A 24,033-nucleotide genomic window follows, 5' to 3' on the forward strand; every position below is an offset into this window, starting at 1 on the left:
GGTGAGAGGGGTCAGCAGGAGACTGAGTAAGACCTGTCTCCTTCCCTTCCCTCAGCCAGAGCTCCTGTTTACAATATCAGGTTTTTAAGCCTGCCCATCCCATGTATCATGTGCTGTAATGGGGATTCACATTAAGAAGGGCTTTCATGGAGGTCTGTGTGCACTGGTGGGTAGATATTTCATTTCAAATGAAAGAAAATCTATCATATTTAGTTATCAACCAATGAGACTTTAGTGGATTAGGCTAGGCAAATGGGAATCATAAGCACTTATATTTTCATTTAGTCCAAGTTTTACCAAGATAGTAGTAAGGCAGGGTTCTAGGTAATGAAGGTCACCTAATCCAGACCTCGTGTCTGCTTAGTTTTCAGAATAAGTGGTTCAGAAAAGAGGCCCACATAAGGTGGGATGGGCCTGTTTAGTCAAATGTTCACAATGGTGTCAATGCAGCATGATGATTCCCTTAAGCTCCTAATGAAAACCAGACTGAAAGTAAAACAAATGAGCAGCAGCCCTGTTATTTCAGGGGAGAGCTTTGGGGCTGATGTGTGGATTTCTTAGCATTTGTTTGTCCATTTTTCTCAATCATTCATTCATATAAAGTCATTGAGACTTGCTGCACTGCATCAGAATTTTGCTCTGTTGTTTATTTTCTTATTTAAAAGTAGAAACCTAGCAAATGTTTGGGTGTTCCTTTGAAACTCTCCCATGCCTTTATTGCTTTAAGGTAAAGATAGAGACAACCATGAGATTGAAGGCTAAGTCCCTTTCCCAAGAGAAAAAGTAACTTTTCCCCAATTACCCAATTTGGATTATGAAATATCTGTCCATTCCCAGAGAGCAAGAAATGGGTGCTTACCTGAGCAAGGCTGAAAAAAGTCATGGTAACTGGCAAATGGGATTGGAAACAGAAAAAATTAAAAGCATATTATTTGCTTGAAAAGTACCAAATCAAAACCTATCTGGATATGAAAGCTCAGGTACAATCCTAGGCTGTGTCCTCAGGAGTCAGAGACTTCTGCGAAGGGAAGTTTATTTCTAGTCCACACGTCAGGATTTTATCTGACTCTTATTTTATTTTTATTCCAGTTGCTACATTGATGGCCGGGTGGTCAAGGTGATGGACTTCCTGAAAACTCGTCTCTTAGACACACTCTCTGACCAGATTAGGAAAATTCAGAAAGTGAGTAAAATTATCTGTGGGCTGATGTATTTGGAAGAATGACAAGGAAAAGGTCATAGGGTTTCAGCTGGAATTTAGTGCTGTGGGAACCAGGGTAGGAAAAGATTCCAGATGGATGTGGCCACGTCCCCTTTTTTCAGTGATGCTTGTGGATCATTATTGTTTTCCTCAGTTAGAAGAGTTTATATTTGTCACACCAAGATCTAGAGCTGTTCTAACGAATGATTTTATGGGTAAGGAACTGGTACACACACATAGAGAATAGTACAGAAATGTCTCAAAAACAAGACAAAGAACTACACAACCAAAGCATGCCATCATATCAAAGAGCTGCTTGCACTCCCAGACTTCCTGCAGTACTGCTGAAAATAACTGAGATAGAGAATCAACCAAGCTATCTATCAGTGGACAAATGGATAAAGAAATAGTGTAAGGTCTCTTATGCAATAAAGAATGAAATTCTGTCATTTCCAGCAAAGTAGATGGAACTGGAGAAAGACAAATACTGCATGTTCCCTTCCCTGTGGAAAAGATAAAACAATTCACTCAAACTAGAAAATGGTAGACGCTAGAAGAGAAGAGAGGGGAGCGAATAGAGAAGTGGGATAAAATCATAACACAGTGAGTGATGGGAAATGCATTCATATCTTGGATGCGGGAAAATCGTCTGTAATCTGTCAGTCATGTTTTAAATAAATACTGATTGACCAGTCAGGAAGTATAGGCAGAAAAACCAGACAGAAAGTAAAAATAATACAATGAAAACAGGAGAATTCTGGGAAGGAGAAAGTTGATTCCTTCCACTCCTGCCCAGATCACCGAAGCAGCAGGATATGATCTGCCTCACTAAAAAAGGTACTGAGCCACATGGCTAATATAGATCAGAATAATGGGTTAATATAAGCTACAAGAACTAATAAGTAGCTTGACCTAATGGGCAATCAGCTTTATAACTTTAGAGATCTCTGTGTGATTTTTTCTTTGGGGTTTACCAGCTGTGGGGTACTGGGCGGGACAGAAAATCCCAATAAGCAGGCCCCGATCATGTCACAATATCTCCAGCATAGCAAGGTACCTAGTCACGGTGACATAGCTTATCAATGCCTGAAAGGAAGCTCAGAGGCTCTGAATGTAAAGAAATAACAAAGAGGTGAAGATCCTCATTATAAAAGCTGAAATAGTGCACAGTATCCTATGAATATGTTCAGTTGTTATAAATTAATTAAAACAAAAAGTAAAATTCAAAGAATAAAAATGTCACATGGGAATCATATTAAAGGTACGTTAAAACAAACAACAAAAATATAGACATTTTCTTCATCCATCCAACTTTGTAGTACATTTAAAATTAAATGGAACTCTTTATTTTTATTTAAAGGACTTCTTCAATGGCAAGTTTGCTTGTTTCTTTTCCCGGGGATTCACTTGGGGCTAGTTTAAGGAGATAATCATTGCTCATGCTCATTGAAGTCTTGGTTTTGAGAGCTAATGATTCTGATCCATATTTACATCGTTCTTAGTATCCTAGAATCAGCTTTGTAGGAGTTGACTTTTGTAAAAAGGAAGAGGAAACTAAATCATATTAAGCAATTGCATGTAGGCCTTTCCAGCCCGACCCCTTTATTTAGTGAGCTAATCAAGATAACTAATGCTGCTCATAATAATGTGTCAAGTCTTGTTCCTGAAACTCTGGTTTAGTGTGGCTAGAGTAGATCTGAGAGCTCTACCTTGAATAGGCATCTGTCTACTGATTTTTCTGTATTACATGTCATAGGGTCACATTTTGAGATATACTAGATTCATTCATTCTAAATAATGAGGATCTGATGTCTACAATTTCCACTGGACCTCATCAAAATACAATGTCTTCTGCCATTCGGTAAAGTTCTTTTCCAGAAATTTGCACTCAGCTATTCTTTTGAACAGATAAAACACTTCTCAACAAGTAGTTCCTTTGTAAATGCTGGGTGAATGAATAAGTAGACAAATCAATGGTTCATATTTAAAACTATCTCTGAAAGAAAGTTCTATTTGAAGCCGTCACAGAAAAGCACCATTGAGAACTAAAGTGGAAATCTGAACCTTTTTTATATTCTCATACTAATGTCATACTCAAATAACATACAACCTCCATTTTCACTTGTTCTTGGGGAGTGTTAGAACCTGAGAACTCTCAAGACTTCTGAGTTTCTGTATCCCAATGTAATCACCATGGGACCAGGGACATTGGCCAGAACCTTTTTCTATAACTGTCTTCTATTAGGCAAGAAGAACTAAATGATCTGAAATATTTCTGCCAGTCAGTTTGACAACAGTTAGTGGAAAGTATTGCTAGCACCAGGCAAAGTGCCAGATACTAGAGATATAAAATAGAATAAGATGTGGCCTCAAGGGATTCAGTTTTAAGTTTTAATATTTGACTACATTGAAATATGTTGCCTGGTGCAACAGAATATCAACCTATTATTGATCATGGTGATGCATGCCTATAACTGAAGCCCTGGGAGGCTGAGGCAAGAGGACCATGAGTAGGAAGCCAGCGTTGGCTAATGAGACCCAGCCTCAAAAGCAAACAAAAATTAACCTACAGAATGTTACAATTTTTTAGACACTCTGCGCTAATTTAAGTGTTGCTCTCTGGAAGGAATTTTCTTTTATTCCTTTACTTGTAAGTTAATTCTCCTGCAATATGCTTCAGACAGCCTTCTAAGTGTTTGTATTACAACAATGTGCAAGATAGTCAAGTCTCTTTATTTTGGATTCTTCTAGCTTTGAACCTAATTAAAAGATTGTTGTTAGTAATAATATTGTGCCAAGAGAGACGGTTCTAGCTGTATTCGTGATTTTAAGGGTAGCAGGTGAGTGTAAGCTAAGTCAGAGATGAAGGGATTCTATCTCCACTTCGTGCTTTACCCCTCCATAGCCCTTAACCATCACAGAACTAAAGGAGCAAAAGAGCAAAGGAGCAAAGCTTACTTCCTGGTTCATATAGGGCCCCACGAATTTTAGCTAAAGAACAAAAACCCTATGGAAAATTGAGATTCAAACCTTTTAAAATATGCCTGATGCCCTTGAAGTGACCTACTTCAGGAAAGAATAGTGGATCCCCTTAGGAGAAAGGACCTATAAGTAGAAGACTCCTGGAAGTAAGGGCTAGCCTTACCAGCAGGATCAGGCATCACCTTTTGGCCATTAGGAACATAACATACCCAGAACAGAGAGATCCGTTCAAATCACAGCCCCTATCCTGGTGTTCTATGGCTGTATAAGCAATCACTTCAAAACAATGGCAAGAACAGCATTTATTATGTGATGGAACAGAGAAGCTGGGATTTGCACAGAGCATAGCAATGTTTCTCTGCCCCATGGTAGCTGAAAACTTTTAGCTGGAAGGTTTGATGGATGAGGTGCAAAAAGATTGTCGCATAATATTAATCAGAAATCATTTTTACTCAGCTGGTGGCAGCTGTCACCTTAGTTGGGACTGAAAGCTAGAATATCTTGGCTTTATTTCTTTACCTATAAAGTGAAGATGCTAAGAATTTACATTCCTTCCTTTTTAAGGAAGTTAGGAAGGTCACACACAGCTGGTCTGTTAATTCATATTGAACACTAGTTGTTGTTGCTGTTATTTTGTTAATTATTGCATTTATTTTAATAATTTTTGTGACTAGAAATACTCCATACACTTTGTTCTCCATTTGTTCTTTGCCTTTTTTCTATTTCCTCTGTCTTTGAACCCTGGAGAATTTAATAGGTGATATTTTTGGCACCTGAAAGGCAATGACTCAATTGCTAAAAGCAGCTGTGGTTTCCAAATTTGGACTGCCATTTAGACAAGAATTCTGTTTTCTCAGCACTTAGTGAATTATCAGGTTAGAAGAAAATCTATATGATATGTTTGGAAACCAGTGAAATGTCTGGACAACCCACACCTTTGGATGAGCACATGTTCCTTTCCATTAGAACAAGAATAATCATCTGTATTGGGAGGTGAGTTAAAGGAAAGATCGAGACTCACAATGCAGAGACAGGTCAAATGGGAAAAGTGAGAGACTTTTAGGACACAATGCAGATGGTATAGTGCGGAAAACTGGGCTAACTCCAAAACAATGACGTAAGAACCAAGAAGAACCACTTTGGCTTAACTCATTTGGACTCTGTGATTTGTGTCTTCATCTCCTGGAGGAATCAGAGGAGGAAATAGCACTTTTTATATTATTTTCAGCAATTCAATAAGCACAGGAAGGAGTTGGTGAAATCCCAGTCAGGAGGAAAGTATTTCCATCAGTACTGTCCATCTGACTGTAGTTTGATTATCAAATAAACTACAGTGGGCTTCCTCAATATTTGAAAACTTAATTTCTTCCTCCTTCCTTTCTATCATTCTCCATTCATTTATCAACTATTTGTGCCATTTGTAGTATTTTCCAGACTTCTGAGAATACAGTGATGAGCAAAACTAATGTGGTGCTGGTCTTCAAAGACCGTCTAGTCCAGTGGGGAAGCAACTGATGAAGCATGTTGATAATAAAGTACAATGATGGCTGTAATACTGTGAGATGGGAACTCATCATGGCATGTCTCCATCTGACAATGTAGAGGAGAAGCCAGGGGAAGTCTTCCAGAGGAGTGATCTGCAGGTTAGCACCTAAAGGAAAAGGATTCCTCTAGTTGATAGTTCTCCTTAGGGAGCTATTTGGGAGCCACTGATAGATGTGTTGGGGTAAGTAGAGGGTTTATGTGGTCCAACCAAGATCATTATCGTTCTTGTTTTTATGCTTCTCTCAATTTTTATTAAGTAGTTAATTTGAGTTTAAAATGCTAAACATTACATGAAGCACAGATCTCTGAAACAGCCACACACACACACACAGTTCATGTCCTTCCAGTAAGTTACCACTACCTGAGAGAGGAAAACATCAGGAGTGTTTTTCCCTTAGAAAAGAAGGATGTGTGGAATTGCATGCCAGACTGATGATCCTAGCATATCCATTTGTTCACCAATCGTATCCCCTGGAGGCAGGAGTCAAGGCAAGAGGGAAGCTGTAACTAGAAGAGACAAGGACGTCTTAGAGATTACAGAGTGTACCCACATTAGAGGAAAGAGCCCACTGAAGGAAAGAGAAGTATGGGAGTTAAGTTTAACAAGACATCCCACATCTAAAGCATGGGTTTACTTAGAAACTGATTGTGAAAAGGTCTTGATAGACTAGATATATAAGTGGTAATGGATGCTAATAACAATCTTTAATCATCTACTATGTTATTGTATAAAGATCTAGTGTGGGAGGTCCTTCTGTCTATGTGTTGTTTTTATTGGTTAATGAATAAAAAACTGCTTTGGACCTATAGCAGGGCAGAACTTAGGTAGGTGGAGAAGACAGAACTGAATGTGGGGAGAAAGAAGGCAGAGTCAGATGCTACCTTGTAGCCCCACTACAGACAGACACCGGAACTTTAACCAGTAAGTTACAGCCATGTGATCATACACATATTAATAGAAATGGGTTAAATTAATATGTAAGAGTTAGCCAATAAGAAGCTAGAGCTAATAGGCCAAGCAGTAATTTAAATAATGTAGTTTCTGTGTGATTATTTTGGGTCTAAGCTAGCCGGGTGGCCAGGAACCAACAAGTGTCCTCCCTTCTCCAAGAAAGGTCAACTCTTTTGAAGTCTAAATAAATACAATGATATTATGCTGCTTCTCATGTATCTTAAATGTAAGGTCATAAGCCGGGCGGTGGTGGCGCACGCCTTTAATCCCAGCACTTGGGAGGCAGAGGCAGGCGGATCTCTGTGAGTTCGAGACCAGCCTGGTCTACAAGAGCTAGTTCCAGGCCAGGCTCCAAAACCACAGAGAAACCCTGTCTCAAAAAACCAAAAAAAAAAAAAAAAGTAAGGTCATAGAAGTAAGGTAGAAAATAAATAATTCTGTTAAATTAATAAACATAAAGAAATTTTTGTTCTCTATGAAACTTCCAGTTTTCAGTCTGTCCACTTTTTAATATACCAACAAATTTAGTTACTTTTGAAGATGACAAAATATAAGCACAATTAAAAGGGTAATAATGATAATGTTATTCTTTAGTGAGAAAAACTAGAAAATATAAACATCAATAGGATAAGAATGGTAGTTATCACCATAAAAATCATTGTTTATGAAACCAGTCTTTAATTCATTCTATTTTAACAATGTTGAATCTTTTCTATACTGTCCCAATGTGTAGCATTTGGCAGATATTCAATAAATATTGGAGGGATGGAAACACAAAGGAACTGGGGATGGATGACCAAGATAAAATCAAAGTAGCAAAGAAGTAACATTTGCCATTCACATCGAAAGTTTAGTCAACTGTTAACTTCATAGTGTGGTTCTGGAGATAAGTAAATTAATGTAGAGACCCCTGTGAGTTATGTCTATACACAGGCATGACAGAAGTGTGTCATTTAAGTGTTATCTTTGAGTTCCAAATAACAGTGCAATCTGCTTCTAAATATCAGATATTCTGTTTTATAAAACACTATTTTATTTCATTTCAGTAATATTATGTGAAATATTAAGCAACCTAGCAAGATGACAGCTACCCTGGTTGAACTCCACACTAAGATATTAGTGTTAAATAAAAGATACCTTCTCAAGAGTAGAGATCAGTGAAGAGGAACAGAAACACAAGCCAAGAAAGCACAACAAAGGAAGAGTACACTGAGGACCGCAAATACAAAGTACACCACATTAGTGACTTAGGTGACCCAATTATGGTCCTTATATCTTATACAATAGGGACCTCTTTAAGAGAAAGAAAGCAAAACCACTTTGCAAAGTTTAGAGACATTGGCCTGTGACCACCATAGTGGGTTCCTTCTAGGACACTGACAGCTGCCTGTGAAAGTGAGGATTTAGCAGCTTAAGCTCTGTGATCCCCAAGTAAATGAGCCTGTGTGAGCCCTGTGTTCTGTCCATGCAAATGGAAAAGCATGACCTAGGAGAAATTAGCTTTTGCCCTTCACGGGAGGCACTAATGGTATTATAGAAGGAGCTAGCCCAAAAGGCACTAATCAGAAGAGTGCCAAGGTTTCAAGGTTTTCATCCTTGCCATTTTATTAACTTTAATGGCTTTGATTTTTAGACACAGGTATTTATAGACTACACCATTAGCTTAATAACAGCTAGAAGCAACTGGGGTAAACTGCAGGCAGGTTTCAGTTGATGATGCTTATGTAAACACTCTGATTTCAAAAGCATTAAATTATGAAAGATAGATTATGATTTTATAAAACATGTTACCTTTTGGTTGCAAATGTCAGTCATGCATTACTAATCTATTGTAACTTACTCAAGGCTACAGATCTTCCTAAGTAGTAAAAAGAGAGTTCAAACTCAGGCCCACTTCACTAAACCCATGGTCAGCCATTACACTATTCTAAATTTGACATCTATTAGCTATTTCTTTTGTAGCCTATGCAAAATTTCTTTCTAACCACCCAGGATTAGAAAAGTTTTCAAAGAAAAATAGCAGCGTTCTTAGTGAGAGAATTCCAGTGTGACCCCACAATTAGTTGATATGAGGTGACTGCCTTGGAAGTGAGATTTGGAAGAGACTATTAAAGCTTTTGTGATGTCAGACAAGTGATGGTGGAAGGGAACAAGGCTTTTCAAGACTTGACTTTGATGCATTGCGCTCCATTCACATTCTGTCGAGAGGGACAGTGGGGGAAGTGGCAGTGCGGAAAGACAAGCCACCTGTGGGCAGTGGGGGAATAGCCATTTAGAGTCAAAAGCACCCTCAGTAGAGGTGCAACTTGAGATCTTGCAACATTTCAGGAAGAGGATTGTAGTGCTTATCCTAACAAGAATAAAATCACTACTGATATTGGTGGAGTCTGGCTTTGAGTGGCAAAGCTTTCAGTAGCCTGAAATATTGGTGAGTCAGATAAAAGGTGGAGAAAGGGAGCAGCCAGTAACTTCTTTCTGTTCTGTCTTCACTATCGCTTCTCATTGCTTTAGCACTCTGGAACATTCTTCCTTATTTTCTTTCATATGCTCAAAGTGGCACTGCTTCCTAACTGACTTCATCCTGTCTACGTGTTCTTATTTTAATATTTGTTGTCTCAATTTCATTCAGTTGTTTTTTTTTCTTTAATTTGGGATAAGAACAGAGGGTAAAATCTTAAATCCCAAAAATATCACTGAAACAGACTAAGAAGTCGTTCGAATACAAAAACCTGGGCAAATATGGTACTCTGTAGGAGAAAGAGAATAGAAAGAAATGACATAGACAATAGACAGCATAAATAGAGGAATGTGTTGAGATATTGGAGTGACTCAGCTCAGAAAAGCCCATCTTATCTAACTTAAGAAGAACATTTTAAATATGGAAGCAGCTTAGGCAAGCAAAGTCTTGTGGTTCTCCTCAAGTAGCAAAATTCCATCAGAAGGTAACAGAGCTATAAACTGAAGCTGCGGATGTGTGGTGTCTGTCCTTGCTAGCTGCAGGTTGTTAGTTGTCTTCTTTGAAACTTAGTCTTTTCATCAAAAAATATCTTCATTTGCTGAGTAAATCATTATCAAGAAATCTGTGAGACATGAAAAAAGAGAAATATATAAAGTTACATTTTTGCTCAATAAGATCAAAATCAGAGATAGGTTCAAAAACTTTGGAACTTAGAAAAAAAAACTTCCTGGAGTTGAGGACTATTTATTTCATAAAGAAAATAATTTTAAATAATCCTGGAAAAAAACTAACAGGAAGCATGGGTGAGAGGGGCAGGTGAAAGAAAACAAGCAACAAAAGTATAAGACATTTTTCTAAAGTAGTAAGACCATCCTGCATGGGATTTCCGGGGAAGGAATGGAGAATGGGTAACTAAGCACTGGCTATGTGTGGTGGTAAATACCATCATAAGTAAAGCAATCAGAGTCCTAACCTGTGGTCCACAGTCACCAATCACAGTAAGATCAGATACAACTTCTTTATTGTTCATCTCTCTGCTCGTCAAACAGACCTCTCTCTCAGTGAAGAACAACAAAAAAATAGTTGCTCCCCACTGCTGCCAATGCAATGAGAAACTGGGGAGGGATCCCAAAGTTAACAAAGGGCTGCAGAGTGGAGGCTAGTCCAGAAAAGAAAGAAGAGAACAGCAGGAAGACAAAGAAAGAAATTGTGAGGTTCAAACTCAGAAAGGAACAGAGAGGAAGAAGAGTCAACCTTATCTGCTCCTCTTCCAGTAAAGTTGGTAGCGTCAAATCAATAACTACACACAAAGAGTGGACAAAACAAACAATATCAAGAGTTCACCTTGACAACTCACAAACAGTGAAGAGTCCAGACTGCTGAAATGCAAGGAAGACACACAGGTAGGGTGTAAGGAGCTTACTGAAGACCAACCAGATGACTTAATGGGTAAAGATGCTTTGCCACCAAAACTTGCACCAGAGTCCAGCCCCTGGAACCAACTTGTTGAAAAGGAGAGAACTGATTCCCTTAACTTGTCCTCTGACCTCCACATGCACATGGTAGCACACACACATGCATGCGTGCACACACACACACACACACACTATATATATATATATATATATTAAATGGTGTTTGAAAAGACCGAGAAGAAGAGACTTCCTAAAAGCAGTCCTTTGTGACCAGCAGTATAGGAGGCTCGCTCTGGGTAGAGAGCAACTGCTCTTGTGAAGTTCAGGGGAAGGTTGGCTCCCAAGTCCATGAGATCCTGGAATTAATGGGCTCCAGCTTCTTTTGGAGGGTGGGCCCCCTGCCAGGACTGATTAGCCCAGCTGGCCTGTCCACTGTTCCTGTTTTATTGCTTCCTTTCTCATTAAGGAAGGTGTTGGTTTGGATAACCATAAACAACATGTCTGCTGCAGCAATGCTACCATCTCTCGCACAGCCAACGCCTGAAGCCAGGTCCTCAGGAGTCTTTTCAAAGACTTAGATTACAGCTTTAGAGGCAGGATATCAAGGAACTACAGGAAGAGGAAGACGAGGTTTGAAAATGTGCCCCCTAAATGGCTATGTTCCTATTTTATTTTTGAAAAATCAAGAATATTTTCCTAAGTGTGCTCTCCCCACCCCCCCACACATTCACACCTCTTCTCTACTCTCTCCCTGCCCCCACCCCATCCCCACCTCAGTGTGTCCACATAACCAAACATTCTCACTCAGTCCATGTCTCGGAAATGTAAGAGACAGAATCTGGAAAGCCTACCCTTCTGCCTCTCTGCCTTTAGCAGATGGAGAAGAGAGCAACTGATGCTGCTTACTGGGCTTTTCTCTGGGTGCCTCAGAGCTGCTTTGACCACAGGGGCCCTGGCTGATTTGGGGAACAAAAGAGCTGGGAGGGAGCTGGGCAGCCAGCCTCCTATGCTCACTCAGGGCTACCCTTAGAGTAACCTTCACTGGCACATCATTTCTCACCGGAGCCCTTCACTTCCCAGAGACCTCTTCTTTTCTCTCTTCCAGCACAGGGAGAATCATATTTACTCAGAAAACCGCAGTGTTGAACTATAGCCCTTGGTTTCTTAGAGTTTCATTTTCTAAGGGAATTTTGCAGCTGGTTCCATCTGCTTTTTCTGGGTTGTTTTTTTTTTTTTTTTTTTTTTTTTTTCCTTTTTGTTTGTTTGATTTTTCTCCTGGTCAGTCCAAGCTGATTTTCTCCCCAAGCTCAACCAGCACCCAGCATCAGCATCCATACCATCACCACACTTCACCATGCTGGCCTTCTCTGTTCTTGGAAGATTCCCAATTCACCAAATTTCCCATGTCCTCAACAGAAAAGGCATAGAAAACATTTGCTTATTCCTGTTGACTCCTTGAACTTTCAACAATATTCCTAAGTGCCTTTAGGAGTATTTCCCTGGTCAGATAACTGCTTTAGTTTGTATCCAAGTTTTACCTCACTGTGCAGTTTTCATTCGTGTGGATAACAGGATGCTTATGCTGAAAGTGGTTGAGTATTTTCTAATTAAACTCCATATACATATATATACGAATTATGCTTGTCCGTATTATTCATGTGTATTTTAAATCCTAAACTGCTCTTTCCTAGTGCTTAACATTTATCTGAGATATTATCCATTAACCCAAGTTACTTATCTGAGGAAAGAGCAATCAATGCTGATATTAAATTTCTCAAACACAAATTCAGGTACCTTGAACAAGGAGAGAAATCCAGAAAATACTTGGGCTTAAGTGCTTATTATACACCAGGACCTGTTTTTAAGTTCTTTTTACAAATGTCAGTTAGTCAGCCTGGTCTACAAGAGCTAGTTCCAGGACAGGCTCCAAAACCACAGAGAAACCCTGTCTCGAAAAAAACAAAAAACAAAAAACAACAACAACAAAAAAAATGTCAGTTAGTTAAAGCATAAACACACTGAGGTAGACATTCTATTCTACACTAGAATTCAAGGAAGTAATTTTAAATATTCAAGGCCAGGGTGAAAGGCAGGACTCTGTCTCTGGAGCCCAGGCTATTAACAACCACTAAATACTACCTCACCAATCATAATGCTGAGGGAAGAACTAGCTGAGGCTGAACCCAGGTGACCATGAAAGGTGACCATGTGCTTTGTATCCTCAGCTCTGAGAAAAAAAGGAAATATTTTTTGCATTCAGTTCTCTCTACATTCAGAAGAAAATAAAGATTAACTTTTGTTTTTTGTATCAGTAATCTTTGTAGGATCATGTATGCATAGTTTTTATAATTTCAAACATTTTTTGGAGTCATGTCTTCATTTAAAAGAAGGTGCTTTGAACTCTTTGAAATAAAACTATCGCGTGCAAATTACCCCTCCAAGTTCAGTATACCACTTTCAGCTTCCAAGTGTTGGCAGCGAACTTGCTCACAAAGTAGCTGGGCGTGGCCCTCCTTGAATTTTCACTGTCAGAACATGATAACGGTTCTTCATAAAGGTCTTGGACATTCAAATCTGTTGGGTGATAGTTTACCTTGAAGAGTTTGTTGGGTGTCATGTATAAGTCACATGCTGCAAGAGTCAGGATTTCTGTTTTCCTCTCAGCTACAACGAAGCGAATAAATAAGCAGCGTTCTCGCCTCGGTCTCTCGTGTTCTTATAGGTTTTCCTTGCACGTCTTTATTTTTACTAATCTCTGAATTTGTATTTGCAAGCAGCACATGACTTTTGATTCATTGACTTGTTTAATCACTCTTTCTTAAGACATACAGTTTCCTTCAAGAGTGAATTTACTGTGAGCTAATACAAGGGCAGGTCTAGTATTATATCACGCTCTACGTGTGACTAGAGCCCTATTTTCAGTGAAGCCCCAGTTCTGTGCCAGGTACTCTTAAAGAAACTATACACTTAAGAAAATAAGATTGAAAGGTGTGGTAGAGAGATGGCTAAGTAATTAAGACCAAGTACTTCTCTTGGACCAGAGGACTCAAGTTCAGTTTTCAGCAGCCACATCAAAGAGCTCCCTACTGCCTGTAACTAACTCCAGGAAGATCAAAGGCCAGAGATATCCACAGGCATCTGCATCCTCATACGCATAACCCCCACACACATACACACACATACACACATACACACACACACAATTGAAAAATAATAAATATAAAAAAAGAAAAGATGACTGGGTTTCCTGCTCTCAAACAGATCATAGTTCAAGGCTTCCTGTAAGCATCATGAATGGTTCAGAATCCCACTGCCAAACTGTAGGAATATCTGGACTAGTTCTCTGAATACATGCATCATCTTAAAGGCTCTTATAAATCTGTGTTCACCCTCTGGGTCCACATCCCGTTCCACTAGCTCAGGATTATCCTGTCGTTGGCCTCGTGTTACTTATTCTGTGTCAAACAGCTGGGATCCTTAGTACAATCCTGTCAGGTATTATTCCATCTATGTATAAAGACATTAAAGCTCAAAGTGGTCATAGAAATAACAGAACCTTTAATTTGTATATCATGTTACAGGTTTTACAATCCTTTTAAGACATATGTATGACCTCATAGCAGCTACAATGATCTGACATAAGTCAGATCAGACCCCTCTCCTGCTTAAATCCCTCCAATAGCCTCCATCACACTCAGAATGAAAGCACCCTCCTTTCTTCTCTGACCTCATTTGTCCAATCTTTCGTCTCTTTATGTACTGTACTCCAGATGGCCTTCTTTTGGTGCTACAGGCAATGGTCCTGTTTTCACCTCACATCTTTTTCTGTGCTGTTCCTTTGAAAACATTAATGTCCTGGCTTCCTCTTAACCAAGTCTCAATTCAGATGCAGACTTGCAGAGTGCTCTTCATGAACCACTCTCTAAAGCATCCTTCTCATTCCTGACAAGCTCCTACCTAGCATTGTATTGTCTTGTTTTTTTCCTGGCTCTTCTTATCAACTGAATTCCTGATATTTGCTTGTTTACTTGTTGTTAGTCTCCCTCCTTGCACGATGACAATAGATCAGTGACAGCACACCTGCCCCAGAGGTCTGCTTAGCATTTAGCAGGTGCTTAATGTTTGTTGAAGTGTTAAAGTATTTGAAAATGCCTCAGTGTTTTTTAATGAAATCATTAAATCTTTCTATCCTTTTTTTTTTTTTTTTTTTTTTGGTTTTTTGAGACAGGGTTTCTCTGTGGTTTTGGAGCCTGTCCTGGAACTAGCTCTTGTAGACCAGGCTGGTCTCGAACTCACAGAGATCCGCCTGCCTCTGCCTCCCAAGTGCTGGGATTAAAGGCGTGTGCCACCACCGCCCGGCTCTTTCTATCCTATTTTTAAAAAATATTCTACCTAGGTGATTTCACCACTTCTGGGTGAAATATATTATATTATATTATATTATATTATATTATATTATATTATATTATATTATATTATATATTGAAGTCTATTATATAATCTACCAATCCTGATCTTTGTTTCTGAGATGAATACAATACAATATAAGTGACAGGGTACAAGATCATTGTCCCACAGCACTTCATATTGGTTTAATAAAAGTCTGATTGGCCAGTAGCCAGGCAGGAAGTTCAGGCAGGGTGACCAGGCAGGAAGTGGGTGGGGGGAGGGGATGAGAACAGGATAATTCTGGGAAGAGGAAAGAGTTCGTCTGCAGTTGTCATCCAGACACAGAGGAAGCAAGATGAGACTGCCTCGCTGATAAAAGGTACCAAGCCACTTGGCTAACACAGACAAGAATTATGGGTTAATTTAAGATATAAGAGTAAGACAGAAATATGTTTAAGCTATTGGCCAAACAGTATTGCAAATAATATAGTTTCTGTTTAATTATTTCACATCTGGATGGCAGGAAGTGAATGAGAGGTCTCCAGATACACTTGCTGATGCTTTCCTATGAGTTTGGTCACACGTATAGATGCATATCTCATATTGTATATTTGTATATATATTCATAAAATACATCTACATATATTGTTTCTGGGAGCCCTAAGGTACTATAGTATATTCAACCTCAACTTAAAGCAAACCTATCATCAGTTCACAAAAATCCTGTTTCTGTTATGTCTATTTTCTTCCTTTGTGTCTTCATTATGTGTTTGACCCATCCTTCAAACAGATGTCTTTGTTCCTTATTGTATAGTAAATGGTTACATAAATAGTATCATACTACATATCTTACTATGTTACTTTCTTTTTTTAACTTATCACTGAAACTTTAAAGCATATCTGTGCTTCTGAATTTATGTTGAATTGTTTGCTCCAACTGCTGCCTAATATTTCATATTATGCACTGAATACATTTTGTATTTCAGTCCTCTAGCTATGGACACCTGTCACTGACTGTGACATGGTGATTCCTCATACTCTTTAGAAACCTGAAGAAGAATGGCTTTTAGTGAGCATGTCTAGGAGAGGAGTTAGTGGTTATCTACATGCACTATATTCCTTACCAGCCTCCCTTGTGCATTCTGGTATCCTCCAGTCTTTCTTCATGTCCTAACTGTTGTAGCAGCAGCCAGCGCCTGATGCTAGTGTAACTCAGCAGAAACTTGCTTCTTATTCCTTCTCTGGGATTTCTCTAGACAGAGGCAACAAATATTTCGAGAATATGCTCAGCTCTCAGAGATATACATGAAATAAAGGGAGAAATAACTTCATTAGGCTACTCTTGACCATCAGGAGATAGAAATCACGAGATAACTACTCCCCATTTTGTTACCTTGAGGGACAGTTGGACAATTTTGAGGATTACATAGGCTTTTGCCAAAATTCCTACGATGTTGAGTACAGGTCACCAGAACTGGTTGCAAATTTAAAAACATATCCTACTTTTGTCTTTTCCTTGTTTCAGTCCTATAGGTCACCATTCCTGCTAGTTACTATTTCCTAAAATGAACTACCTATAGACACGCTTGCAACACAGACTGTACTTTCAGAAGCTACTAGTATTACCCAATACAAAACTGTCTGATTGTTTTCCAAGGTATCTGCACCCTGATCTCAATAGTTTGGCCAACCTCCAACTTGTAGAACAGAGACTGGGTAATTTCAAACCTTCAGAGGGACACATTTTAACATGGTTTTGCCTCTGCTTGGAAGGCATGCAGCTGTGGTTCCCTGTGCAGATCTGACCAGTGGGTCAGGGACTTTTCATCCTTACTTCAGTTGTCTTCAAAATATGGTGCAATATACATGCATTGCTCATTACACACTTCCCCGAAACATTTTTCTCTCCTCTCATGGACAGTGACTTCTGATACATAGATGGTGTGCTTTATTACAGAAGTGTAATGTGGTCCTGAAAATCATTGCTTCTCAGCACCTGTTCACAGAGAAACATGATGTGGTTCACCTTTTCCAGTGAGGGATGCCACATCCCTAAAGTCATCTTACACTCTAGAACACAAATTTGTTCTATCACGCCATCACTTGGTTTATTTAAGAAGAAAAATGAACATGTGGGAACACTAATGCTTTTGTTTGTATGTGGCAGCTCGCTCTGCCTTCCAGGCGGTCTGCTCCAGAGACAGCCTCTCAGCCACCACGGCAGGACCACCTCTTCTCTCTGCATGGTCTTCCTGTAAAATGAAAGTAACAGATACACATCTCATGACCACTTGGGATCAGGGAATGAGAGACACTTCCTTTAGGGAGTGACAGGGCTTCTCATCTGGGAATAGCTTTGAAAACCTCATCTGTCCCCTTCTGCTTTTGTTGTATGAACAGGTGGTCAATACATACACTCCAGGAAAGAAAATTTGGCTCGAAGGCGTGGTGACCACCTCAGCTGGAGGCACAAACAATCTGTCAGATTCCTACGCTGCAGGATTCTTGTAAGTAATTCATGTTTTCACTTCCAGGAACTTCCAGGAAAAGACAGTGAGACCATAGCACACTCACTTCCTGTCACAAGGCAAAGCTTCTTTCCACTGGAAAGTTTATCATCTATTCATTTGTGGATGTCTTTAACCACTTCACAAACAGTAATTAGTCACTTCTCCAGCTACTAACATTTTGTCAGACATAAGCATCAGAGCACAGATGACATCTTGAGTAAGTCATAGTTCAAACCAGAGAGTCAATACCATACGCTCTCCCAGCTGCATCTTACCATGGTTCTGGGAGGCATGGTTTTGTCCTCCAGAAACATGACTAGAGGGACTAGTATGAGAGATAACTACATTGCAAAGAATAATTATGCTATAATAAGTCTTTGAAGTATACTGGATCTACCAGGTGCCAAGTACTGTCTGAGATGCTTTGATATTGTGACAACCAGTGAGATCGATGCTTTTGTCTCTGTGGTGAGCCCCTGAAATAGAGGCTCCTTATTGTCCTCTCATCACAACCAAAGAAACTGAAGGGCAGAGTTAAAGTAAGTTAGCCCAGGCAGCTTGGCTGGTGTCAGTGATCAGACTCAAACCCAGACGGCCTGCTCGGAGTCCAGCCTTTTCCCTGCTACAGTAGACTGCTTCCCTTTCTGTCCCCCACAGATGGAGATGGGCTTGCAAAGGAATACAGAATTTCCCCGAGTGGAATTGTCAGGAAGGGTCTCAGGGGAAAGTGGCACTTGTGTGGGACATGGAACGAGTGCTCTGGTACCTCAGGCTGAAGACATGTTACCAGAAAGGCACTCGCAGAGGAGCAGTGCCTGCTGTGAGGAAAGCCTTGTTTCCGCAGGAGAGGACTGAAGGCTGAGACCATGAAGAGAGATCACACCAGTTCATGGAGGGGCTTGAAAACCATGTAAAGGAAATGAGGCCCTGTTCTGGGCTCATGCCAAGCCACTGAGGATTTCAAAGAAGAGAGAGAAAATCTGACGAGCATTTTTAAAGTAAGGCCTTGTCAGTGTTATGTGCAGGATCTTGGAAGGGATGAGAAAATGAACTTGAAGGCTACTGTAGTTGCTTGGAGATGACTTGAGCCAGAAGCATACAGCTCTGCTTGGCTTTCCAGTATCATGTAGCCAGTATAAACCTCTCACAACTAGAGACTAATCAAGTTATTTTTTTCCTGGTTCATTGTAGTCCTTTGGCCCTGGCTTTCTGGCTGAGCAAAGCATGAACTGTAGTTTTGCCCTCAGCTGTGTGTTTTGCTACTAACAGCTGTCCCTAATTAGACAGATGAAGTTCCCTTCCATCGAAACAGCTTCACTAACACATTTGTGAAGAACGGATCAGGACGGCCAAGCAGCTGGCATTTTCAGATGGAATCACGTCAAACATTCACAAAGATAACTGCTCAGTGTAATTCATGGTGTTACTCTGGGTCTTCCATGTTTATAATCTCAGCATCTAATATTGTGTTTCACAGAGACATCCAATAAACATGGCTGAAATGAATGATGGAGTGAATCAGCATTTAATGCAGTACTGCTAAGAGCCTTCTCTTACAATTTACTCCCCACTAGTTTGATATGAATCCTGTTGCAAGGGGGAGAAGCCAGGTTGGCAGCCAGTACTATGGGGTCCCTTGGAATCAGCTCGGGGATGGCTTTTCCTTAGCTGTTGCCAAATGATTCTGCTGTGAGGTCCAGCAAGCAGCCCAGTTGTATTTAATGTTTTCCTGAATTCTCTTTCCTTTAAGGAATGGTGTGAAATGAAAAGTACTACAGACCTTGATGGAGGCAGCTGAACAAAGACCTCCCTTTGCATGAGCATCAGCCAGATAGCCATAGAGCTCTACATGGACTTTGCAATGAACACAGTTGTTGACATTTGGACTGTAGTTCAAATTATCAGTGCTTGGTTCACAGAGATCAGACAAACCTAGTTCATTCTGCTCCTGGTCTTCTCTCTTCCTCCCTTGTCATCCATCCCATCTTAGCTCTACAGGCAGCACACAGCAATGTGCTGTGTTCATGAAGGGATAGTTTTTCCTAGAAATATGATAGGGGCAGAGCATTCAAAGAAGCCTTAGGAAGCCAGTAAGCATGTGGAAAGGTGGCATTTTCCCAGGACTTTTCCAATATATCACATAACTGTGAGCTTCCTAAGGCATATGCAAATGTATGCATGGATCAGAATTCTCTGCTAATGGAGACTCAAGGATAGTGCTACCCTGACAGTCTTCAAATTCTTTGGAATACTGTGAATTCATCTTGATAGGCTGCCATGTCTCCAGCATCTAGCAGCATGCAATAGTATGTAGTAGGTATTCAGTAAACACTTAGGAAATGGGAGAATAGTTATTGAATAAGTGAGCAATGTACATACACAAAACACCAAGAGACTGTCCTGTGTTGCTGTGCAGACGGTGCTGATGGAGGAGCTCATGCAAAATATGATATGCATTTCCTCGAATTTTATATCTTCTAGATGAGGAAACTCCATATTTGCTTTCATGGATAAATATTAATAAATAAAACAAAACAGACCACGACATTTGTACTTTCTGAACATGCTGAGAGTTCTGACTTAGGTGACTTTCACCCAGAGGCCATGTTGCATCCAGCACAGGGCATCCTTTGCCAATCCATTTGCTACAGTGCCTCAGGAGCAGAGCAAGAGCTGAACCTATTATCCTGGTTCACAGGCTCACCAAACTAATGACACTAATAAAGGCAAGTAGTTTCGCCATGTGATATTTCCAAAGTCGTTCCAGTGCTCTGGGTCGTAGTGTCCCAGTGTGACAAAACTAACACAAGATTCTGCTGTGTTGTACACAGACTTTTCTCTATTTAAAACTTTTGTTTTTGTGTTTTGCTTTGCTTTGGGATTTGGTTTTGTAACTCTAATTGTCAGTAAATGTGTTCATTTTTATAAGAATAAAATAAAATTGTAAATGTAAAAAAAGATTTGAAAAATGTAAGCATTATTTATTCATAATATAAGAATTAGAAGTGTTCTTTATTCCAGTAAGGAAAAAACTTAATTCTAGAAGTCATGGGTTTAGAGCTCCATATGGTTTCAGACTTGGGAAATCATAACTATGTGTAATTTTTCCCATGTGCTGAATGGTGATTTCCAAAGTTCCTAGAATCTAATTTTATCCAGATAAATGTCAACCTAAACACTGCTGTGTACCTACAGCATGCCAGGAACCGTGTCGGGTGTTCTGAGTCTAAGTTCAAATGTTGCATGACTGAGGACCTGTAACTAGTGGGGAACAGTAGAGAGATAGGTGACTGCTCACCATCCGCCATGCTGGCTGAGGGCACAAATAAAGAGCTCTGTGAAGGCAGAAGGTGAATTTTCTGACTGGGATGCCAGCTTTTAGAAAAGAGCACTTGCTTAATATGGTAAGGAATTTGGCAAATGGAAAGAAATGAGTTAGAGGAGGGTAGGTAGGAAAAGCTAAGCAGGAGTTAAAACGTGTGAAGATTTGGGTTAGTACAAAGGAGCATGCTCTCTTGACTACTCAAAAGTGGTTTGTGCAGCTTAGACCTGTAGAGAATGAAGTTTGAGGTAAGAGCTAATATGAGGCGAGATTTCAGCAATGGCAATACAGAGAGAGAAACAAACTGGTGAATGAATTAAATGTGTCTGCAACAAAGCAGAGTCAGCAGGGAGTTCGGGAAGAACCTAGAAAGCAGGCTTTTGCATGTGGTGTAAACTCAGCTTAGTCAAGGATAAGTGTGCATCAATGTAGGCATCACATACGAGGAGGTAACAGGTAATTCAGGTAATCTCTGGATCGTTTAGTGTTGTGTTGAGAAAAACACAGTTACATTGACTGGGACAGTGATGCATGAGGGAACCAAATGACAAGGCTGTTGGCTTATGTAGTTGGAATCCTGTTACAGACTGAGGAGACCGAGGATGCAGGTTGCACCATGAAATCCTGTGGTTGCATGTTTGTGGCCAGGAACGACACAGTAGGCTTATGAGTGGTCATGGCATTCATCTGTTAGTATTCCAGAAGTAAAGTGTGTCATAAGCTGTGATAACTTTATGACCATGAACAATTCATTTTATTCCCTCAGACTTCAGTTTCTTTTCCTGTAAAATAAGAGATTAGATTTGAAAATCTTTGCGATCTCTTACAGCTTCATGTCCAGCACCTAAAATTTTCCCTTTTAAAGCATCAAATAAAGATGGTGGTGCCTGGGGGGGGGGGGGAGATAGTGTTTGTTTGTGAGTTGTAGATATATTCAGTTCTTGTAAAATGCCATTTTAAATATGCTGATGTGGCTTTTTTTGTTTTGCTTTTTAGATGGCTAAACACTTTAGGAATGCTGGCCAATCAGGGTATTGATGTTGTGATACGACACTCATTTTTTGACCATGGATATAACCATCTGGTGGACCAGAATTTTAACCCATTACCAGTAAGTAAGCTGGAGAAAGATTCCCAATTCGTTTCCATATCATTTGGTTCTTTTGATCATGCCTTTTTCCACACCAGGAGGATTTTTCTCCTTCTGTTATTGGTGGTCTCTTTCATAAATCAGACAGAGCATTCTTGTCTTTGATTTCATGAATCATTCCTTGGGCTTTGACTTCACTTCCCCCACCACACACACACACCTACACAGACACACAGACACACACACACATTTATTTGTGTATAATGTATAAATTCATTACTATTACTTTAGCAAACTTTGTACAGTTGAGATTCCACATCTCCTTGTGGCCTGTTTGAACTCTGCTTGAGAGTGGATTTTTCCAGATTGTTTTCTTTTAACGCTAATAGGAGACATTAGTTAATGTCAGATGCAGCATGTTGAAAGCAGATGGGGTGTTCTAAGATCAGATACAATAGGAGCCCATCTCTTAAGGCTAAAGTGCATTTGGAGTTAGATGTTGACCCCTAAGTGATGATGAGATTTGCCGCAAGGTAGAGTTCTGAGTGACCTGCTACATAATCATCAGAGAAATCTTAGTTTGCCCAGAAAAGCTGTGTTTTGTTTTGTTTTGTTTTCAGAAATATCACACAGATGATTCTTTTACATGGGTAACATATGCTATCACAGCATCACATGGTCCTGAAGGAAGGTCAGACTCCTCTCCCCACACCTGTGGTTGCCTTTACAGATGCTTTATCTGCTTTATTTGATAAGGTCACTGAGGGTGAGACAGAGAAAGGAAATCCTGTGCCTTAAATTACTATTGCCTTGAGGGTTCTGAGAATAAGCCAGCCTGGAACAATTGCTGCCAATTGCTACCCTTTATTTCTACCCCACTGCTTCTACCTTCCAAACCCCAAGTCAAGAGGCCTTCCAGTCCAGAACAAGGAATAGTGTGGCCCACAGGAGTATCGCTCCCAAGTCTCAAAACTGAAACCAGTTGGCACAGTTGTTATTATTCATATAACAAGAATAAGTCTCAAAATATGTATGTGAGACTGAGGTAGGAAGGACTTGGGAGAGAGTTTTCCATTTAGAACCATGGATATTTGTTTTCTTTTCATATATCTGTATAAATAAGCCAAAATAATTAGAAAACAACAGTCAAGGCATAAATATTAAGCAAACATAGAGTATATCTTCTATTTGGAATAAATATTATTAAATATTTTTGAACAGCGTGATTTGGGAAGGAAGCAACAATGAATAAATAAATAATAGAATATGATGAAGGCTCCTAGATGGATGTACAGGACAGGCTTTTCTGAGCATATGACATAGAAGTGAAGAGACAACTGGTGGTAAGAAGCCAAATCTGCAGACTTCACACAATTTTCTTCGTTTTGTTTTGTTTTTCAAAAAAGGGGAAGAAGAAATTTTATTTCTTTATTGTTTTAATATTCTTTTATCTTAAGTTGAAAATAGATTTTTCTCACATACAACACAACCTGAATAGTTTCCCCTCCTTCCACTCTTCTCAGATTCCCAACCTTCCCTCTCCCCCAAATTCAATGCCTTCATGTTTCCCCTTCAGAAGAGAACAGGCCTCCAAGAGACAATGGCAAAACATAACAAATTAAGATACAATAAAACAAGCCAAAAGCTCTCACATGTGGGCTGGGCAAGGCACCCCAGTAGGAGGATAAGAGTCCCAAGTGCAGAAAAAAAGAGTCAGAAATACACCTGCACCATCATGCAAAAACACCAAGCTAACAGCCATAAATATATGCAGAGGACCTGGTGCAGACCCATGCAGTTCCCATGCTTGCCTCTTTAGTCCTTGTGAGTCTGTATGAGCCCTGCTTAGTTGATTCGGTGAACCATGTTCTCCTGGTGTCCTCCACCTCACTTTCTATGCAGAACAGAGGCTAACATAAACATTTCACGGTAGGAACTAAATTGGCATATCTGCAGAAACACAAGATCACACGTGCCTGAGACATGGAAGGAAGGGGGAGACTTGACAGACATGAAGTAGGCAGGTGTCAGATTATCAATGCGTTTGAAGTTTTATCCTAGCAGTAAGGAAAATCACTGGTGAGCTTTAACCAGGGACGCCATGGTCACACTGACACATTGCTTCAAGTACCGTTTCCAGCGATGCAGATGATCTTACCCAAGTCGCAG

The 24,033-nt window shown here is 39.8% G+C and overlaps 1 protein-coding gene across 3 annotated transcripts in view; it reads left to right on the forward strand.

Moving 5' to 3' along the window:
- Nucleotides 1–24,033, forward strand: part of Hpse2 (heparanase 2 (inactive)) — a 611,174-nt gene that overhangs the window by 456,335 nt on the left and 130,806 nt on the right. For all 3 annotated transcript variants that reach the window (XM_057778995.1, XM_057778996.1, XM_057778997.1), the window contains 3 exons: nt 1,090–1,183; nt 17,343–17,449; nt 21,771–21,885. In XM_057778995.1, coding sequence (XP_057634978.1) covers nt 1,090–1,183; nt 17,343–17,449; nt 21,771–21,885 — 316 coding nt within the window. The remainder of the gene's footprint in view (nt 1–1,089; nt 1,184–17,342; nt 17,450–21,770; nt 21,886–24,033) is intronic.

Source organism: Chionomys nivalis, chromosome 8 (assembly GCF_950005125.1).
Source record: "Chionomys nivalis chromosome 8, mChiNiv1.1, whole genome shotgun sequence".
Classification (NCBI taxonomy): Eukaryota; Metazoa; Chordata; class Mammalia; order Rodentia; family Cricetidae; genus Chionomys; species Chionomys nivalis.